The following is a 21171-nucleotide window of genomic DNA, read 5'->3' as shown; positions in this document are numbered from 1 at the left end:
GTGGCATGACTGGGGCTGGCAACACGACTGGGATGACAATGCAGCTGGGGCTGGCGACATGACCAGGGCTGGTGACACGATCAGGGCTGGCGATGCAACTGGGGCTGGCGGCGCGACCAGGGCTGGTGACACAGCCAGGGTTGGTGATGTGACCAGGGCTGGCAACACGACTGGGATGACAATGCAGCTGGGGCTGGCGACATGACCAGGGCTGGTGACACGATCAGGGCTGGCGATGCAACTGGGGCTGGCGGCGCGACCAGGGCTGGTGACACAGCCAGGGTTGGTGATGTGACCAGGGCTGGCAACGCAGCCAGCTTAGCGATGCAGCCGCCTTGGCGATGCAACTGGGGCTGGCAAAGCAGCTGGCGTGGCAGTGCAACTGGACTTGGCGATACAACTGGGACTGGCAACGCAACTGGGACTGGTGACGCAACCAGGGTCGGCGATGCAGCCGGGGATGGCGATGCAACTGGGACTGGCGACACAACCAGGGCAGCAATGCAACCAGGGCTGGTGATGCAAATGGGGTTGGCGATGCAGCTCGGACTGGCGACACAGCCGGGGCGGGTGATGCAGCCAGGGCTGGCAATGCAAATGGGGTTGGTGACACAGCTGGGATGGGCGATGCAGCCGGGGATGCAAAGGGGGCTGGGGATACAAACAGGGTTGGCGACGCAGCCGGGGTGGGTGATGCAAGCGGGGCCGGCGACGCGGCCGGAGGCGCCCCGAGCCCCCGCTACGGAGCGTAGCGCTCCGGCCCCGCCGCCGCTCCCCTCCGCGGCCGCGGGCAGGGCAGGCTCCGCGCGGGGCGGGGCGGGGCGGGGCGGGGCTCTCCCTAAGCGCTCCGCTCCCATTGGCTCTGGCGCGCCGGCCGCGGCGCCGATTGGTGGGGCGCGGCGCGTGCTCGGGGCGGCCGCGCGGGGGCCGGCCCGGCGCAGCCCACATGCCGCCGCCGCGCTGGAGGCCATGGTGCTGGACCCGGGGGCGGCGGCGGCGGCCGGAGGGCTGGGCGCCAGCGCCGCCCCGCGCCTGCCCGACCGCCATGGCCCGCCGCTCTGCTCCTGCCCGTCCCCGCCGCCACCGGCCTCGGCCTCCGCGCCCCGTTGTCCGCGGGGAACCCGGCGTCTGTCGGAAACCGGCGCCGGGATGCGGCGGAGCGAAAACGTGGGGGGGCGCGGGGGGATGCGCGCCGCCGCCTCCCTGCCCCACATCGCGCGGGGGCGGGGGGAGGAGGGCGGCGGGCGGCGGAGCCCCTGCCTGCTCGTGGCGCTGCGGCCCCGGAACGTGGAGGCGGAACGGGAGCGGTTCTTCCGCGCCAGCTTCGCCTACGACCCGCAGTTCGAATACGCCGAGCCGGTGCCCGCCGCCGTGCTGGATAAGTACGGAGCCGCCTCCGATCGCTTCGTCGCTCAGGTGAGGCGGGGCCGGCGGGTCACGCGCTGCCCGCGCCTGGGTGTGTCCGCCTGCCTGCGCGGGGCGGGGGGGGCGAGGATCGCTGCGGGCAGCTGCCGGAGCTCCCGGTGCCTCGACTCCCTTGCCGGTACTGCTGCCTGCTGAGCTGCTACCTCGGGTGGGGGATGAGCATCACGGCGGTTCCGGGGAGGGATGCTCGGCCTGGGAGGAGGAGGAGGAGGAACCGAGGGGCCCTGGATCGTCCGCTCCCCACCTTCCTCTCGCCTCATGAGGGCAATAACCTGGCGGGTGCAAAGGTGTGGGTGTCCTCGTGTAGGGTGGTGTCACCGGCTTGGTGCCACCAGAACATATCATGGTGGGACTGCTGCACGGTCGGGCCAGCTGGGAGCTGGTTCATGGTCCACGTGAAACCTCATGGCCTGCTTTCCTTCCTGGCTTCTGCTGCCAGGATGCTGCCTGATCTTGCTCTGCTCGACGTCTTTTGTTGCTTGCTCTGCTCGATGTCTGCTCGCCCTGTTGTTTCTTAAACTTTAGTTATCTTCTTTAGTTATCTAGCCTACCTGCAGGAATAGTACGTGCTCCGTGGTTGACATGGGTGATGGTCATATTGGTGCTGGGTGATGCTACCAGCCCCAGACTAGCTCTTGCTTATGGATGCACGGTGGTAGTTAGGAGCTGGTGCTCCTTCAGGGACAGGTTGCTGGGGGTTTTTTTGCACTTGTTGCTGTAGAAATAGCAGACAAGGAGGTGGAGCACGTGGGTGACCACATGGGAAGCAGTTCTTAGCCTGAAGGACCTGGTGGTTAAGTCTGGCTTGTTTTCTGGAAGGCCTAAAGGTTGTCCGGTATGGCAGCACCCTTAACGCATCAGCAAATGTGGTCAGTAATGATAATAGTTGGTGCAGACTCTGCTTAAGGAGTCTGTATTATTTTGCTTAACTGCTTCCATTGCTCATATGCTACTGAAATATTCCCGACTTGCTCTCTGCCATGGATAATAATGTGTGGATGGCAGTGAGCAAACAGCACCCGGCCACTTGAAGGGGAGGAAACAGACAGGAGGAGCGTGCTTTCTTGATGCTCTGCCCACAGATGAGCCTTTCCTGGATGGAGGCAGAGCGAGGCAGGAATGGAGCTGCAGGCTCCATACCTTTGCTCTGTGCTTGGAGCTGGGAGCCTGGCCATGCCCCAAAAACAGCTTGCTCCTCGGGCTGGGCATCCCGCCCCTGGCAAGAGCATCCTTTCTGCCACACAGACCCCTTTTAGCTGCATCCGAGGGAGCAGATAAAAAAACTCTTACAATAAATTGAGACTAGCGTGCCAGAGTCATTTCTTTACACCTCCTAGTTGGGAGCTTACATCTGGTGTTTCAAATAACACCTTCTTCACCGATTTATTTATTGTTTTTTGAATGTTTACTTATTCTTGTATTACTTCCTCTATCTCTGCCTGAATTATTATCCAGATGATTCAGGCTCTTTCTGTAAACAGCTTTTGAAGCAGTTAGTCATTTCCAGTGCCTGCCGTACCTCTGCCCCGGATAAGCTGGTGCCAGCGATGCTGTTGCAGGGGAGATGGTCTGACTCCTGTGAAGACCTCACTGGCTTTTTAGTGTTTTCTTCCTGCATTTAAGTGCATTTCATTCTCCAAGTAATGTGGTAAAATGAGTTGTTCAGAGCTATTTTCCCCCCTTGCTTTCTCTTTTGGTACAGTTGACTTACAATATAGTAAAAGATGAATAATTGAGATTATTTTTCTCTGCACATTACTTTGAATGAATGAAATTAAGTGTTTGTAACCGGTGTGAATGGTCTCATCCTGGATCCTAAAACCCTGTGCAAGACATATTAAGTGTTGAGTGTTTCTCCAAGTTCTCCGGTGATGGTGTGATGGGACAGTATTCATGTCACTGTTCCTTTGCTCATACCCTGCAGTAACCTCCTTCCAGTCTCTTTTATTTCGGGAGACTTTTTTCCTCGCTAGCTAACTAAACCAGAGGATTCTTCTAGCCCCATGGAGGCTCATCACCATGGAGATCACACCCCTGGCTTGTTGCGGGAATGCCAGCAGCACCAGCACGGAGCTGGGGCTGGAGGATTTGTTATCCCACTGCATATGGTGGGTGTGTGATTTTGGGCTGCCCAGGGACACTCAGCAGCCTCTCAGAAAACTAAACTTGGTATCTTAGGAATTTTGCTCACCAGGATGTGCACTGGAGGTCAGTGGGGAACATGCCCTTTGGTCGTTCTTACTCCTGGGCACCAGCTGTGCTGGGTTTCTCGTGGCTCGGTGCTTTAGGTCCCCTGGGAGGAGAGAGCAAGTGGCTGAGCAGAGGTGGGAGGAAGAAATGGTCCTTTTTCTGCCTCTGTCAGCAGGAGGTTCCTTGTGGCACTGCAAAAATGATCCTGAGCATTCAGGATCAAAACAGAAAAACCCAACAACAAAAAAAACCCCAAAAACCAATAACACAAAAAACCCCCCATAACTTCTCCTGGAAAGACACAATAAGTGACTTGAGAATAAACACCAGCTGTGCAGAGAAGACTGTCTAGGGAAGGAAAATCAGGACCTTCTGCTGGGGTAGGGGAGGCTGTTTCACCAGACACAGACCACTAAGCCTCTCTTATGGGATGTTGGGTAGTTTGAGCGCTGGTACTGTCGGTGAGCACCCATCTCCTGATCCTGGGTGATCTTAGGGATGAAGGAGGGGATGTGACCTCCTCTGCAGGGCCCAGCTGCTGCCCAGAGCCCGTACAAGAGCAAAGGGGGTTTGCTCAGCAGGAGGAGGTAAAACACATACCATTCAGGAGCAGTGCTTGGTCCTGGGCTGGGAAGCTCAGCAGCAGCTCAGCCAGATTTACAGATGCAATAAAACTGCTGGAAAAACTCCAGAACTGGTTCAAAGTTGTCATCATCTGCTTTGGAATATATATTAATAGGCTGGAGAAAGTAATTGCTTGAAAATGTCTACAATGAAAACTCACTTTTGGGGAAGGAAACATGGTAATAAATGCTCATATTTTATAGATGCTCCATAAATGTTAATGCTAATAAAATAGCACGTGCTGCTTTTATTAGAAGGCTGCTGGTGTGCAGCAGGCTGGTTGTGCTGAGACCCTGGTGGAATCTGATAAGCTAGACCTCTTTGTGCAAGCACTAGAGTTTGAAAGGAGAACTGAAAGCAAAAAAAGATAAAAATAATCACGGCTTTAACCTCCAGAGGCAGTGTGCTGTGATGATGCTGTTTCACTTCTGCTTTGCCCGGTTCCCACAACAGATGCTTGCAAGGGTAATTAAAAGCAGAAAGAATATACTGTGGGTCATGCTGGTTGCATTGTGTCCATCTGTCCTGGTGGCCACCTCCAGCTGGCTCAGTCTCCTTGGTTTTTTAGATATTGCAAAACCATGTCTCACTTTACAGGCGTTTATCAGGGATTATCTCTATGGGGTTTTATTGCACATGGGATTTTAAGATGTGTTTATAAGCGGGAAGGATGTTTGCACTGATGTTTTTTTTCTGCGTGCAACAGGCGATCAGGATCATTCGTGCTGTCCTGGAGAAGTATGGGACCTACGAGAGCTTCGAAGTTGCCACGGGCGGGAGGCTGCTGAGCAAGTGCCAGATATGGTCCATGATCCGAAAGTACATGCAGAAAGAAGGCTGCATGGGAGAGGTAATCCACGTCCCTGCTTTATCGCTTGTAAAATACAGCTGCAAAATATTTATTTTCTGATAAAAAGTACTCAGATTAAGAAGTGTTTTGGGTACAAAGAAGAAACTTTTCTACTCTGAGCCATGGTGTCCTTTCATCTCCAGCTTGACTGCGTTCGCTGTACACCGGCATTAGGACGTGGGTGCTCGTTCCCCACCCATTTCCCTTGATTTTTTCAGTCTATGCTTGAGAGAGAGAGAGGAGCTGCTGCTTGTCTGCGTGGCTGTGTGAGGAGCGTTTTGCTGTGTGCATGAGGCATCAATTACTGCTGTTAGCGGTGGTATGGCAGACATCTCCGACAGCTGCCTTCACTCACATGTCCAAAAGCAAAGCCGGGGGGAGAGATTTCCTGCTGTCCTGCAGGATGTGCCGGGTTACGGTGCTTTGAAACCCCAAGCTCAGGTTTTAAGGCTGGGAAATACATGGTTAAGATAAGATGGTAGCTGTGCAGGATGGGGAGGGGGGAAGTTCAGCAACCCTTAATCTGGTTTCTCTGTGTCCCCAGCAGCATCCAGTGTGGGATGTCGCACAGCTTTGGTTAAGGGGCTTTTTTTCTCGTTCCTGCCAGCAAGGTGTGGGCAAAATGCTTCCACCGTCCTGGGTCCAAGAGGTGAGAAGGATTTCTGGACCTAGCTTTGCTTTTTTTGGCTCGTGGGGCTGCCTTCAGCTGTTGGCTGCAGGGCAGAAGGCCATGCAGTGCTGGCTGGCACGAGGGCTTCCTCACCACTGCCTCTTGGCCAGACTGTTTTCCCTAGCTATGATTTCTCACCTCCATCTCCAAACAGGGTTATTCACGAGCATTTCCCTGAAGCATCAACTTGCTCAGCGGTACCCAGCGTGTTTCATACCTGCAAAAGCAGGAGTGAGCAGTTCCCTGAGGTCCCACCTGGCCAGGTGACGTTCCTCCTCCAGCCCCCTTGGTTTATTTTGATCCGTCTGGGGGTGCCCCTGGGATGTGGATTTGGCACCTTGGCCCTCCTAAGCCTTTGCTTAGGATGGAAAGGATCTCTGCAAATCTCATATAATTCAGCTACCTTTTAGTGCCCAGAACCTGTCCCAATACCCAGCCTAGCAGCTGGCCAGTCTTACTTACAGACCTACATTTAATGACTTGCTAGTTGTGGTCTCTCTCTTGATTTTATTCATTGATTCAATTTAGCTGTTTTGCTCCTCTCCATTAATCTAAACCCAAATTGAGCTCTGGCTGGGCAGAAAGCCATCTTTTTTCTTACATATTAGTGTACAACTGGCTTTCTTCTAGCCATGTGTAATTTCCCCTTTGCTCAAGGGAACACAGGGTTCAGTAATTATGTTTGCACATTGGTGTGCGAGATATGTGGCTCTTTTATCCGAAATTTTGATAAGTGCTTTTAAAACCTTTAAAGCATTAGTTTGTTCATTGCTACCCATTAGAAATTTTGCTGAATTTCTCTGGGGCAGGGAAGAGGGAAGAGTTTCATCTGCTCTTGATACAGCAATGTTGGCAAAGCTTGCTCTCCATACAGGACAAAAATTTGCTGAGACTTCTGTGTCGTTGATAATATATTACCCTGTCGGGGAACTGGGCGGTTTCAGACGTGTATCTCCCTCCCCGCGCCTGTATCTGTAATTCCTGACTTTAATCTGCTGTGCCCTGTCTGTTCTGCCGTGCCGTTTGCTTCCTTGTTACATATTAATCATGATGACTTTCTTAAAAAACAAAACAAAACCAAAAAACTCTAGCACAGTGGGTTGCGTTAGCCGAGAGACTGACCCGCTGATGCGTCAGCTGCCTGTGCTGCCTGCCGGCAATGCTGGCAGGCAGCACGGGCCAGGCTGGTGGCAGTCGCTGCAGGCAGCTGCCCTTTGTCCCCAGCGCCGATCAGCGAAGGCAGGATCCCACTTTCCAGCACCGCAGGCAGTGTGCTCATGGGTAAGTATTTGCACTATGATGAACTTTGTGTCTTCAAAAGCTTCTTTGTCGGGGTGAGAGCTGCAGATCCTGAAGCTCTTCTGCTTTTCTTCTGGCTCAGGACCAAGGTAGTGCTGCCGGAGTTCAGAGGTCTCCATACAGATTTCGGCAAGCTCCCAGCTTGCAGCAAAGAAACCCCTGGCCCCATTGGTAAGTGCTGCATGGCAATGCCTGGGGTTGTGAAATGTCGTTAGCCTAAACAGTGCTAGCTAGCATCTCCTGGGATCCCATCAGTGGTGCCTCTCCACCCTTGAGCTGCTCAGTGCCAGCGCTTTTTTGGCATTTGAGGTCCTGAACAGATGGGCAGGCTGCTGGCAGTGCCAGGGAGCTGGGGAGAGGCAGGAGCCTGTGCCCCAGAGCTGTGGGAGCCGTCAGCAGTCTTCCTTCGGTTCCTGGGGACAAGCTCTTTCTCCATCATTGCATCCACAAAAGCTGAGCAGGAGCTTCATGGACCACGAGGATGCACTGGGGATCCTGCTCAGAATGAGAGGTCACAAACCTGGAGAGCTGGTGTTGCTGCTCCAGGAACAGGACTTCGGCTGAAGTCACAGCCCCTTTTGTAACAGCATCTGCAAACAGCATCTGGAGGGTCCCGAAATAAGGCAAGTGGTGCTACACAGCAGGCAGATGGGCTGCTGCAGCCGGAGACAGGCTGTGGGCAGCGTAATGGGTGCGTGTGAAGCTGTGGTGTCTGATGATGCTGAAGGTCCCTTTCCATCGTTCCCAGATGGCTGCCTCTGCATGGGGTGGTTCTTGGCACCTCTGTTTAATACGGCAAAACAACGGTATATCACCACATTATCAAATAAGGGGAAAAAATAAAATAACCCAAGCCGATGCCTCTAAAAAGTCATCAGACTGGCATCTTAAGAGTGACATCGTGGGGTTTTGCCCGTCGTCATCTCACCGTGGTGGCTCCTGCACACATCTGTATCGTCTGCTTTCACAGGGGGACTGCAACCTGCAGCTGTACCTGCGGCTGCAGGTGCTCTCAGCCTCTCTGGTGTCTAATCCCATTTCCCAGTCCCTGGATCAGTCCATTTCCATCCCTCATTCCCCTGCCCAGCTCTGTCCTGGAGTCTTTCCATCCTTAGGACAGGGATGGGGAATTTCTCCCCAGGCCATGGCAGCCCCACGTCTTCCCAAGTCAGGGGGTGTTTCTGCCTGCAAAACCCCTGCTGATAATTGGCCTACCTGATCATGAACCGTCACAAATCTCATGCAGTTGGTTGCACCGTTTGCTGATGCTTCTTCGTCCTGAATCTGCTCCCTCATTGTTTCACTTGATGCCATCGAACTCTTGTACAGGGAAAGATAGTTTCCACTCCATATAGTTGAGTTGAATGTTGCTGTTTCTGTGTTGTCTTTACCTTTTCTTCACCATTAGAGAGGAAAAAAAAAATCATCAGTGCTCCCTCTGACTCGAATTCTTCCTCTAAAGGCTCTGGGGTGTTCTTGCTTGGAGTTTTCCTTCGTTCCTGGAAACACAGACCAGTGGCTTCAGCTGCACCCTCCCCTCTGTGTACAGCCTCCAGCAGTGTCCCAGCGTGTTGCAAACAGAATTTTTCTGTGCCCTTGGATCTTTCTCCAGATGCCATATCCCAGGGAATGCTTCATTCTGCATTTCAGCTCTTGCTGCCTTGCCTAAAAAGGGCTTGTGCAAGACCTGATTTCAGTGCTGAGCATCGCATCCTCGAGGGTGCTGAGCCTCTTTATTTTCCAGCTGTTCACTGTGTTTCTCTTTGCTCACTGCACATGGTGATACCAGATAGGAAAAGAAAAAGGAAAAAATTTGGTTTTGGATTGTTCAGTCTGCCTCCTGTTCAGGCACGATGGCAAAGCCTGTGGGACAGCACTTGCCTTTCCACAATTTGGCTGGACTTATTTGGTGCTCACATTGGATTGTGTGAGCAGATTGTTGATGCTGTGGCTTTAGACATCTCAGGATGGGAATGCCCAGCCTGGTGACCATTGAATTGTCCTGTAGCATAAAGCCCCCCCAAAATAATATGAAAACCATATATTTTAAAGCCAGAGCACTCTGTTGCAAATGTTGCTTAGCGCTTATTAAAGCGGGGTGTATCTCTGCCTTAGGGAAGCTCAGCCCTGGTAGGATGCTCAGGTGCTAGCCTGGGTAACAGCAGGGAAGATGCAGTGTAGGATGCGGGACACAGCATTCCCAGTACAGCAGAGGAAAAAGCCATGGTGATGGACAGATATTTGGGTTATAATAAAATAAAGAGTTTTCTTCAGGGGTGGGAATTAAGGTGCCAGTGCAGGTGGGAATGGTGAACCGGAGGTCACCAGAATGGCAGAGATGACCTGCGTGGAGCATTTACCCATGTAACACTCAATATACTTAAATTCCTGGGTTTATACAATATTTCACTTGCATGGGTGCTCTGAGTGTAGTTTTCAGAGATGGCTTTTGAAATTGCACGAGGGAAACTTGAACAATTTGGGGGATGCCAAGCAAGCACCAGCCTTCCAAAACCCACTGGCTGGGCTGACCCCACTGCAGTAGGTCCTGCTGATATGGGGTACCTGGAGCTGCTGAATCCCTGTCGCCTGGAGATGGCGCCTGGAGGAATCCAGCGTAATGTGGCCAAGAATGAGCAACTGGAAAATGGAGAAAAGCAGAGAGGAGGAGCTCTGGGAGGCTATTTTTTTAATAGGTTGGGGGAAAGCAGATCAGGCAGCAAAGACCTGGGGACCAGGGACTGTCACAGGGTCCAGGCATCAGTTCTGTGCTGCAGCATCTTCGAGGGAGCAGGAAAAGTGCTGCGACAATGAAATGTATTCCTCATCTTTCTTTTGATTTAAACTCTGTCCCCTGGCTCTCCTTCCTGCATCCTAGGATTTCAGCCTCCGCTAGTCGCATTTGGGATTGCCATGTCAGATGTCCAGGCTGTATTCCTATCACGAGGAGCTGACCTAAGAGATGGGAATTGGTTAAAATCATACCAAAACCTGGCTCATTTGTACCTCCTTATTTCTGCTTGCAGTGAAGCTGTAACCTTCCCTGCCGGTCGTGGCTCTAGATGGGGCTGTTTGTTAGCAGAAGATGGCACTGCTGCCAAAAGTCTTCTCCCTGCCAAGAGCCCCCCCCATGGGACCTCATGTGGCTGGGAATGATGATCTTGCTGGAAACTGAGCTAGAGCATAAAACCAGTTTTAGTCCAGATCAGTTCCCTGCCTCGGTTTGTCCCAGGTCACCAAGGTCCATGGCTGGATGTGGCAGAGGGCAGCAAAACTGCAACCGTTATTTATTTTGACTTGCTTACTGGAGCAGAAATAAAGCTCAAGGAGATAAACACAAGTCAGAAGTGAACTGGCAAGTCTTTTCTCGGAGTTGGAGGGATTTTCTTTCACACTGGTATATTTTAATCCAGGTAAGCAATTGCACTGTAAGTATTTTATGCTGTTTATTTGCCTAGTGGTAGACTCTGTTCTGTTACATTGCACTTTTGGCTTTCATGAGCAGCTTTGCACAATAATAAATCTGGGTTAAAGCAAACCCATTCAGTCTCCTCTCCTTTTTTTAAGTAAGAGAGAAGAATTGCCACATCATGTGTGTTTGTGCACATTTTCATCCTGAAAAGTGTCAGCTGTGAAATAATAGATGGTTTTTAGAGTTAATATAGATGTGATGGAAGGATTTTGAGATGAAATTGGTATGTGCCCAAAGGTCCCAAGCATTGCCGCTGCCAAAGCTTGGATGCGAGAGCTCCTGGGGATGTGGCGGAGCCACGTGTCTCCTCCAGCGATGCTGCAGCTTCAAGTTGCTGCAGGTCTGAAGTTGGATGGTCAGAAAACGCTGCTTGGCTGGCACATTAACTCATGTTAACGTAGAGCAGGTGTCTTGGCTCCAGCACTTGCGCTAGCTGGGTTTCTCAAAATAGATGGTTTTTTCTGTACAAAGATGTTCTCCAGTCCTGCGCATGCGTTGCCCATCCCTGCTGTGAATCATGGCTGGCATGCGCGGTTCCTGCTGTGAGGGTGGGCTGGCGTGGATCCGTCCTCAATGCTCGTGTCTTGGAGCGTCAAAAGAGAGAATTTGCAGGAGAATCCATGAAAATGGAGCCAGATCCTTGGTTTCCTCGCAGAATGTTTATTGGGGGGCGTCTAGAGGTTGGACCCATAACAAAGCAGGTGCTGTTAATTGTTTAGAGTGGGGTCGATTTCATGACCGAATTTACTGCGCTGTCCCATGCTAGTGGGGATGCAGGAGTGGGACCAGGCAAGTCGCCGGAGGATGCCCATCATGTGTGGTCATAAAATTGTGGGGAGCACATGGGAACGAGCTGGGGGAGAGCGGGGAGATGCTGGAGCCAGGCTGCCCGGGAGCTGCCTGCTCCCCCCATGGTGCCTGCTCAGGTTTGCTGGCTGTAAAAAGTTTAAAGAAGTTATTTCATCCCCCCATGCAATCATCCATTTCCTCTCGGCACCCCCCTCAGCACTGGCAGTACCCTCCCTGCCTGCTCCTGCTATCTGTGGTTTCTTTGGGGAGCTGCAGCACAAGTCAGTGATGGTGCTGCAGTGTCAGACAGTGCTGCCCGTGGCATTGGTGGCTTTTTCTGACCGTCCACCACCATCTCAGCATCTGCTTAGATCCAAGACCCTGCTGAGCATCCTCTCTCATGGCTGTGCTGACACTAGTTGCCTCCTCCTTTTTTTGCAGGTGGTAGTACAGCTCACTGATGACCTCCTGTCCCAGGCTGTGATGATGGTGGAGGACAGCCGGCCGACGCTGGCCATCAACCTGGCCGGAGCCCGGCAGCACTGGCTGGAGGGGATGCTGCGCCATGAGATAGGTCAGCGGGGCAACAGCGGGGCAGGGCGGGGGGATGCGGTGAGCATTCTTTGGCTGTCACTGGGGTAATGGCCTGGGGGCTGTGGGGACCACGGGGCAAGGTGATCCCCACCAGGTCCTGCAAGGAGACATCCTGGAGGGGTGTTCCTGGGCAGGTTTTGGAAAGGGCTGAGGCCACCTGGGTCCCTCTCTGCATACAGGGTGTGGGGGAGGGGTGTAAGGTACCCACCCATGCACTTGTGTGCCTGCCCCCCCACCCTGGGCACCGGAGCAAGCACATGCCCCATGGCAGCATGTCCAGCCAAGACTGGAGCTGGCACCCATGGGTGCTGGGTCTCAGCCCCAACCCCAGCGACTCAGTGGGCAGGGGGCATCAAGCTTTTTGGAGGCTGCAGCCAACGGTGCTCGTTCCCATCCCCCCTCCCCAGGCACCCACTACATCCGGGGGGTGAACAACACCCGCCAGCCGTGGCACAGCTCCGAGGGCCGCAAGCAGTACAGCCTGAAGCCTGCCAACCCCACGGAGGAAGGCTTGGCCAGCCTGCACAGTGTCCTTTTCCGCAAGCAGCCCTTCCTGTGGCGGGCAGCCCTGCTCTACTACACTATTGAGCGGGCCAGTCGCCTCTCCTTCTCCGCCCTCTTCCAGGACCTGGAGCAGTACGTCCAGGATGCCAGTGTCCGGTGGGAGTACTGCGTGCGGGCAAAGCGGGGCCAGACCGACACCTCGAAGCCAGGTACTGCTCAGGAGGTGAAAAGCCTTTGGGTTTTAGAAGGGATTTTTTTTTTTTTTTTTTTCTTTCTAAAGAAGAACCAGAGGCAGGTATGTTTTGCTGCTGGGTGGGTTGAGCATCACTGACCCCATTGCCATGGCAGCCTTTGAAATGGTGGCTCTGCCTTACCCCATCCCCGGCACCGCTCTCCTATGGGTTTACACTTGTCTTTATGGCAGTGATCTTTTACAGGCAGTCTTGGCACATCAGCTCTTCAGCTGCTTAGGGGCAGGTGGGGATGGATGGTCCCCCTCCCCCCCAGGGAGACCCATAGGGTGGTTGCAGTCTGATAGGAGTGACTACTCACACAAGCTCCTTGGGGAGGTAGCAGCCAAAGGAGAGGAAAAAAAATTAGCATTTCTGAGGATGCATTTAGATTGTTGCAGTGGTTTAACATTAAAAAAAAAAAAAAAATCCATCGGGAGGAAGGGTGAAAGCATCCTGGTGAAAGGTTTGTCATCTTCCCGTCCTGGACTCTTGCTGCACCTGGCTTCCTCTGCAATTCCTAGTGCTGCTCCCCAGCGCTCAGGTCGCTCATCCTTTGGGATGCAGCAGTCCTGGCAGCGGCACCAGCAACTCCTGAGCCCTGGCACACTCATGTCACCCCAGTCCAGCACCATCACTCTGGTTATTGTGGTCAGCAGACATTTGGGTGAGTGGAGGGTGGTGGGGAGCCAAGCTCCCACTCCCCAGCATTTCCCACTCTTCCAGGCTGTTTCAGTAAGGACCAGGTCTACCTGGATGGGATTCTTCGTATCCTGCGCCATCGGCAGACTATCGACTTCCCACTGCTGGCTGCGCTTGGAAAGGTAAGGGGCTGGGGGGGGGGGGGGGGGGGCAGCTGATCCCAGACCCCTGTCCCCTCCCCAAGCTCACGTGGGCTCCTACAGTCCCATGTTTTCCTGAAAACAAGCCCTTGTCTGGAAGCCCTTCAGCTCTTTCCCTTTCCCTGTGTGTATGGCTTTCGGTGGAGCCGGGGAAGGCTGTGCTGGGTAGGATGCAAGGAAGGACAGGACAATCTGTCCTCCTCCGTGGAAGACCCTTGGGGAGAGGCTTAACCCAGCAGGTTAAGCTCTGCTGGCCACGCTGCTGGCTTTCTGCCTTGGCCACACCAGTCCTGCTGTCACCTGTCCCTTCAGCGATGGAAAATGACCAAAACCACATATCCTTGCAAATGCCTCCCCACAGGCAGGAGGGGTGTTTGGGCAGGGGGTGGGTGACCCAGGTGGGCTGCAGGGGGCCAGACCCCCTCCTCAGATGGGGGGGGCAGGGTGCTGACCCTGTCTGCCTACTTCCCATCAGGTGTCTTACGAAGATGTGAATCGGCTGAAGAAATTTGGGGTGCTGGAGAAGGCCCGCATCCCCCATTTCATGCAGGACCTGGAGCGGTACATGAAGCAGCTGGACCACATTGTCACCACCAATGGCCTGAACGAGGAGGAGCTGGAGCAGCTGCTGCCTGACTGAGGGGCATCCCCCCAAACCAGTGCCCCAAGGCCATAACTGGTGCCATGTATTGGATATTTACTGGGGCTGGAGCCTGGAGGAGAGGGCAGAGCCTGGGCCCCCTCCCCTGTGCCTAGGCGGCCGCTGTGCATGTACTGCTGTGTAGGGTAGTGCGGTCGAGAGGGCTGGTGTGGTTAATGTCGATGTGTTCCCCCCCCCACACCGTCCCTTGTGCATTTTGGGGCCAGCTGCATGGCTCCATGTGGCTATGGAGAGCTGGAGAAGAAGGTTCAGAGGGAGCAAGGGCAGAGCTGGGGAGATGCACTAGTCCCCCAGAAGTACCGGAGGCTGTGCTGGGTTAGTTGCAATGGGGGGGAGGATGCCCTTAGGGTAGGAGGGGGTGCACCCAGCAGTGTGGGGACACCTACTTGGGGCCAGCAGGCAGGGCTGCGGGCTCTGGGCTGTGCCTGGCAGCGAATAAGGGCTGGCCCACACCCACTGATTGCCCTGTGTATGCGTTTCCCACTCCCTACCCCTTCCTTCATGCCCCCCACGAGCAGCAGGAAGGACCTGAATCCCCCAAATACCAGTCTCTGCTCTCCCCCGCCTCAGATATTTGCCCACAATTAACCATTGCTCTGCACCCCAACTACAGCCACTCTGCCTGGCCTTGAGGCACAGGAGGACTCAAGGTGGGGATCGGGCTTGATGTAAGGAAAAAGCGTGTAATAAAAATGATGTAATGGAAACAACGAGTGGGCAAAAGGTTGTGGATAGCATCAAAAGCTAGGCTGGTACCACTGTGAACACTGACTGTGTATCTTGCTCGCACAGGCAAAGCTGCATGGCTCCGAGCTGGTGCGTCAGGAGCAGGAAGGAGTCACCGGAGTGTGTAAAATAGCATGCTGGGCAGGGACAACATTAATAAATCAAAGTCGGCAAAAACAGAAGTTGCCCTGAGCTGTTCTGGTCTCTAATGCATGGTCTCTGCAGCAGTCATGGCACCTGGCTGTGCGGCCCCTGGGAGCGTTGATTTAAAAGAAAGAAGAAAAAAAAAACCAACGCAGATTTAGTTTTGGCTTCTTTTAGCTGTGGCATTTCATCTCACTGAGCTCCTGCAAAGGTAGCATAGGCCAATTTGTGGCTCCAGAGAGCCCAGGCTCAAACCCAAAAGCTCCAGGTTTGGCTGCAAGCCCCATTCACAGCACCCCCAGCTGCCCCACACTCCTGATCTCGCAGGGCAGCTGCAGCCCCTCTGCAGGGTGCAGATGCTTAGCAGGCAGGGCAGCACAGAGCAAGCTTGGGAAGGGATGAGACCACTTGTCTTGGGGTATTTTGCTTCCCTCTGGTCCAGGTCTCCAAGAACACACTGGCATTTTTAACAGCTCCTCTCTGCAAGCACCCCTGTATGAAGACACTACCAGCACAGTCAATTAGACTCTGCTCTTTAATGTACTATTTCCTCCAACACTGCTATCCCCAACCTCAAACACGGTACAGTGTTGCTTTAAAAAGGTATTTACACACATCTCAGCATCACCCCCCTTGTCATCCCAAGGAACAAGGCCTCAACTGGCCCTAAGAACCAACCAAGGGAAGTCTCTTGCGGCCTTTCTAGCAGAATGGCAGCAATGACAGAGGGCAACATAGCTACTGCAATGGTTTCAAATTGGTTTCGGTCACATCCCTGATGAAGTAACAGCATGGAGATGAGAGACGGTGTTAATCTATCTTCCCAGCCAGGGCTAGAAGCGCTTCATCTGGCGGCGTTCTTGTCGGCGTTGCTTCTTCTCATTTGGTTCCTGACCAGCGGGTGAAGAGTCAGCTGTAAACCAGGGCCCCAGGATGTTCACCCACAGGAGGTAGAGAGCTCGTCCTGGAGCCTGCAAAACACGTGTGGCACAAACTCAGTCACTTTGGAGACAGCTCTGGCAGGGGTGGTGCTACAGTCAGGAGGGCTGGTCCTACTGAGGAAGCCAAAGGAGCTGGAATATCTCTACAGGCTGGATCAGGGGCATCACAGGATGTACAGAAATCAAAGGCAGTGGCAGGCGTCCCAAATAAATGGCCTGATTTCATATAGTTTAGGAACTTGCATACGTATACAGCTCTTAGGCTTCATATATGGAAATCCCGGCATCAGGTCTGAATTACCCAGAAAGATCCAACTGCCCAGACATTCTGCCTCTCCGTCCTTCAGAACACACCCCCACATTTCTCTGAATTAAAAAAAAAGTGTTCCAGATGGTCTCCAGGGGATAGAGTCTAGGCTGCCCTCTGCCGGGCCAGCTAGAAGGGAACTTGTGAGTAAGGACTGAAATGAGATAACTTTCTGTGCTTCCAAGATTGCCTTTTATACCTTTGTGGGATATACTCAAAGCAACTGTGGGATTTTTTAACTAACTGGAGATTTTTTTTTATCCTTCTGCAAAAGCAGTTTTAGCTGGAGGCACATGACAAATGTCTCAGGAGTAGAAAGAGTCTGGTGTGTTAAGGGGAAATCAAAGCCTACAGCATTTGATCTACCAAGCAGCACAGAGTCCAGCAGTTCCCAGCCTCAGTCCGTGCTGGTAAATGTCTGAGAAAACCAAACAAGAAGCACAGTCTGTTTGCCACAGTCACAAAAAGGCTCTAAGCACAAAGATGGCTTTGATCTGCCTCATGTTTCTTGTTGCCCTTTCACAGGACCAGAGAGAAAGGCCAAGGCCAGCCTAGTTTTTGCATGGTTGACCCAGAGGGATCAGGACTTCTTTCCCTTGTATGGCCTCATTTTTAATAAGATTTGACAGGAGACTAAAAAATGTATCAGAAAATAGTTTTGGCCTGAAACAGGACACTGAAATAATGTCCTCATTCCGAAAGAGAGGGACAACGTAGAGCAACAAGGAAAACCGCAGGGGCTTACCAAGAGCCAAAAGTACCAGACATAGAGCGAGAAGCAGCTCAGTACTTGGACCATGGCTGTCAGCAGGATCACATCCTTGAGGTGCCTGAGGGAAGAAAAGCAAAACATTAACCTTCCATTGCAGCCCCTGCCAAACACACCAGATCCTCTGCCAACACAGCCTGTCTGCACTGCCTCTGGGGAGCAACCTTGCCCAGCCCAACCGAAGCAGCTATGCTTTGCCACACATGGTAATCTAGAAGAATCAGAGCAGGAAACAAAAAAAATAAGTAAATCTGATGAGTTAAAGAGCTAGGCTCCCTCTGAAAAGGCATATTGAGAAAGCTGAGGAATGTGTGGGGGTGAAAATCAGCAGCAAAACCACCACCCCCACAGCCTGCAACAGCAGCCAGCACCCACTGATCTGACACATATCAGAGTATAAAGTATAGCTGCTCATGGCTGGCTGCACTAGGGGAAGCATGAATCTTCCCTGTGCCACTGCACAGGCTGACAGACTCACTCAGGGTCACCAAAGGGCCAGGGTGCCTCAAGGACAAGCACATCAGCACCTGCAAGCCAAGCTACAGCAACAGACAGCTCCAGCTCCCCCTCCTCTCCTGCTTATCCAACTCCAGGGTCTTCTTCTGTGCCAGCCTGAGGGAGAGCTGAGAGCAGCTATGGACAGGGCCAAGCTGCCCACACCTCAACCACCACCCTTGGGGGGGCCTGACACCCAGGAGAGGTAAACAGGTATTGGTTTTTCAACACAAGCCACAGGGAGTGCCATGATGGGTTAGAAAAATGCCAGCTCCTTCACTCCCATTAAATCATCATCCGCTGGAGTAAGAAATGCTCGAGCGACATCCAAGAATGGAGTCAAGAAAACAAAGGCAGAGGTAATGGTAATGAAATAGCTTGTCTCATTCTGGGCAGCACAGCACAAAACAAAGTGACCAGAAACAACTGGTTTAGGTTGGGACACCATCATCAACTCAAGACACTGCAGAATTCACCATCAACAGCTCCATGATGCGACACAGAGGTCCAGAAATCTCATGCATCACCAGTGGCCACAGAGGGGTCATGGCAGAGCTCCCACCAAACCCAACTCTCCCAGAGACCAGCAAGATCGGCCTTCCTCAACCCCAAAGCAACACACAGCATCTGTTTCAGTTAGCACAAGGGAAACACCATCAAATCCGCAGCCTTCCAGAAGCAGCTCCAAAAAAGCACTCATTAATCAGCTGTGGCACACTCAGCTGAGAGGCAGAAAAACATCTGCTGCTTTCTGAAAGGAACTGCTAGCCTAGAGTGGTTCCCCCATCCCCAAAGTGGTAATTTAGAGTGCTTCACCTGACAAACAGACACAGTCAGCAGGAGCACTGAGTGTTCGTTAGCACTTTGTGTTCACATACCAATGGGGTTAAACTAATGAGACTTACACTCTTATGGCTGATGGCTCTGCACAGGCTCAGGTACAAAGGTACACAGGAATTTTAGCTGTGCAGGTTTTGCTTTTACAGCTCCGCCGCCACGCTGTGCTGTGTTTTGCACAGCCCGTGCCTCTGATGAGCATCAATTAATTTTAATGTCTCATAAAACTCACCCCAATGGTGTATTGCTCAGGCAGAAAAACCTCGGAGCCCCAGCACCAAGGGAAGTACTACATCTGCAACCAGGGAGGCAGCAGTGCTACAACTGCGCTCGTCACCTTTCCACAGCAGGTAATGGGATCCCTGTACCAACACCCCTCAGTTGTTTCCCCTGACAGTGCCATCACACATGTGCACAGGCCAGTTATCAGGGTACCCACTCTGCTTCGGTGCCTTACACAACTCCCAAGAGCATCTCCCACAGCTAGGAGGATACCCCAGACAACATCAAATTTCTTTATTTTCCTTACTTGACTGTCCCGTGTTGTGTTTCACAAAAAAAGTACACAAAATATTTTACACTTCTACTCTGGAGCACCAAAACAGTGTAAAACAAGACAAAAACGCTCAGCTGACCAGCAGGAAAAAGAAGTCACTATAGGATGAAGAGTACGTAAAGCAGCCAGCTCACAAATCACACTAGAAACAACCCCTTCTTGTCGTGGCCACCTCATCCTTGGCTGAGTCTCTTACACATCCGAGTCACTCTGGCTGCACGTAAAAAATGTAGTATTCCAGTAACAAACACACAAAATGAGAGCTCATCCTGTGCAGAGACAGTAGGTTCTGTGCTGCACAAGTCAGTCTGTCTGTGATGTTATCACATCCCCAGGCATCTGCTGGCTGTAGAAATAAAAGTTAAGAAAAATAAAAACATATAAATCAATTCACAGCCCTTCCAGCACAAGAACACTTGACGTGATGCAGAGGGCTCTGCCGGAAACAAGGCCCCACTGTATTTCTTCAAAAGCCTGGCAGCAAGTGAAAGACAGAGGTAAACCTTAAACTGTAGGACAAGGACATGGAAGGGAAAGGGTCAAGTACCCCAGTATCTCACTGAGCATGCACTCTAGATCCCCAGCAAGAGCTGGACCAACAGGCAGAGGCTGACGGCAGGGAGGACAGAGAGCAAACCCTGATGTGTCCATGACTGCCCGGCAGTTTTCTGTAACTAGTTTGAGGCTCGCTGTTAGAAAACACATAAATCTAGAAGATATTTCTGCTGTTTCAGTACTGTTGTCTCCTTATTTTATTTAACAGTGCTTTGCAGGAATTACTGTTGTGTGTTCCTTGACTGAGGAAAAGATAGTTACAGCACCCCCAAGAACAATGGACAGGCAAATGTTTGGCACTGCCTGTAGACAGACATGAGGAAGGCACAAGCACAGGGGGCAGAAAAGGCTGAGGAGGTGAGAGGAGCTGGCTAAGAGAGCAGGGAGGTTTTTCAGTGTGTAGAACAGTTCAAGATACAGCCAGTTTACAGCCGAGATGGGGTAACCGGCAGCACATGCCTTTCCACTCTGTCAAGCACTACCTGCAGTGCTGGTTTAAAAAGAAAATATATATCTCTGTGTATTGCAGAAGTGTGCACAGTGTCAGTGCTGTGTCTTCACTGACAGAAGGTTGTAAGCTGCTCCAGCTGAACTGTTTGGGATCTCCTACCTGTGCACCTCAGCCCTAAGGAGAGTGACTGTTCCAGGCTGACATACTCATGCAGCAGCTCATGACTAGTGCACGCCAGGCCAAGCATTCAGGTAACAAGGACTGTTTAGGTACATCCTTGTTAAAAACGGTTACAGGCTTCCAGTTCCCCTCATGCCTGTGCCAGCAGGCAACCTGAGGTGGGAGCTGAGGCCTGGCCTGTTCTTCAGGGGCTCTCCTGGCTCTGCGTGCACGCTCAGGCAGCAGGTCCTGCTCACCTGGACTCGTGCGGGTGTGGACACTCACTCTGCCATCCCCTGCTCCATATTCAGGTCAATTCCCCCGTCAGCAAGGCTGCCATCGTCTGTGAAAGATGGCTTTGCCATGGAGTTCATGGACCGGTAGCTGGTACCGTAGACCACCGAGCTGAAGACGAATGCTAGCTGCAACAAGGAAACAGCTGTCAGCCACAAAAGCCACGACCCCCGGGCAGAACGGCAGGGGCCTGCTGGCCTTGCCTGTCACGGCAACCAGGAAAAGACCCGCCTTTCAGCCAGGCCAGGCTCAGGCCCCCCTCGCTAGGGCAGGAGACGGTGCCCTGCCCGCAGCCGGCCGGGCGCTCACCCACGTCCAGGCGGAGGCGGCAGGGTAGAAGATCACCAGGTTCACCACGGCGTAGACGGCCTGCGGAGAGAGTGCGGCACGGCTGTCTGCCCAGCCCGGCCCCACCCGGGGCCTGGCCCTCCCCACCAGCCCGGCCCCAGCCCCGGCCCCGCGCCCCGCCGGGGCCCTCCCCGGCCCCGCACTCACGGAGGCCCCCAGGATGACGCGGAGGTAGAAGCGCAGCGTCTCCCGGTTCTCCTCGAAGATCTGCTTCTTGCCCTTGGTGCCCGCCTTCCCCTTGGGCTGCGAAGCCAAGAGAGGCAGTCAGCGGCCTCGCCCGCCCCGGGCGCCCGCACCCCCGGCCCCGGCACTCACCGCCATGGCCGCGCCGGCTCCGCGATCTGCTTCCGGCCCCTGCCGGAAGTGGCGAGACAGGAAGGGCGGGGCCGTGTCTGGTAGCTGGGGGCCCGGGCCTACCTCGGGGAGGGGAGGGGAAGGG

At 53.2% G+C, this 21171-nt stretch overlaps 2 protein-coding genes across 3 annotated transcripts; one reads left to right on the top strand and one right to left on the bottom strand.

Annotated features, from left to right (window-relative positions):
- The first annotated feature begins 937 nt into the window (after nt 1-937).
- Nucleotides 938-15062, top strand: MATCAP1 (microtubule associated tyrosine carboxypeptidase 1). Its single transcript, XM_072871954.1, has 6 exons — nt 938-1416; nt 4946-5089; nt 11761-11893; nt 12321-12626; nt 13374-13471; nt 13965-15062. Exons 1-6 carry the CDS (start codon nt 970-972, stop codon nt 14127-14129), a joined length of 1293 nt encoding a protein of 430 aa, XP_072728055.1. The 5' UTR covers nt 938-969; the 3' UTR covers nt 14130-15062.
- Nucleotides 15063-15536: 474 nt separating this feature from the next.
- Nucleotides 15537-21107, bottom strand: TMEM208 (transmembrane protein 208). 2 transcript variants are annotated; one of them, XM_072871955.1, is made up of 6 exons: nt 21048-21107; nt 20880-20975; nt 20694-20753; nt 20376-20512; nt 17014-17098; nt 15537-15991 (listed from the first exon to the last, which is right to left on the bottom strand). In XM_072871955.1, the coding sequence occupies exons 1-6, from the start codon at nt 21051-21053 to the stop codon at nt 15854-15856; spliced, it is 522 nt and encodes a 173-aa protein (XP_072728056.1). In that variant the 5' UTR covers nt 21054-21107; the 3' UTR covers nt 15537-15853. The 2 variants fall into 2 exon arrangements, with proteins under 2 accessions (XP_072728056.1, XP_072728057.1); XM_072871956.1 differs by lacking the exon at nt 20694-20753 and having other exon boundaries at nt 21048-21101.
- Nucleotides 21108-21171: the final 64 nt, after the last annotated feature.

This window comes from Ciconia boyciana, chromosome 9 (genome assembly GCF_034638445.1).
Source record: "Ciconia boyciana chromosome 9, ASM3463844v1, whole genome shotgun sequence".
Taxonomy (NCBI): Eukaryota; Metazoa; Chordata; class Aves; order Ciconiiformes; family Ciconiidae; genus Ciconia; species Ciconia boyciana.
The sequence above is the reverse complement of the archived record's forward strand: the minus strand, read 5'-3'. Positions and strand labels throughout refer to the sequence as shown.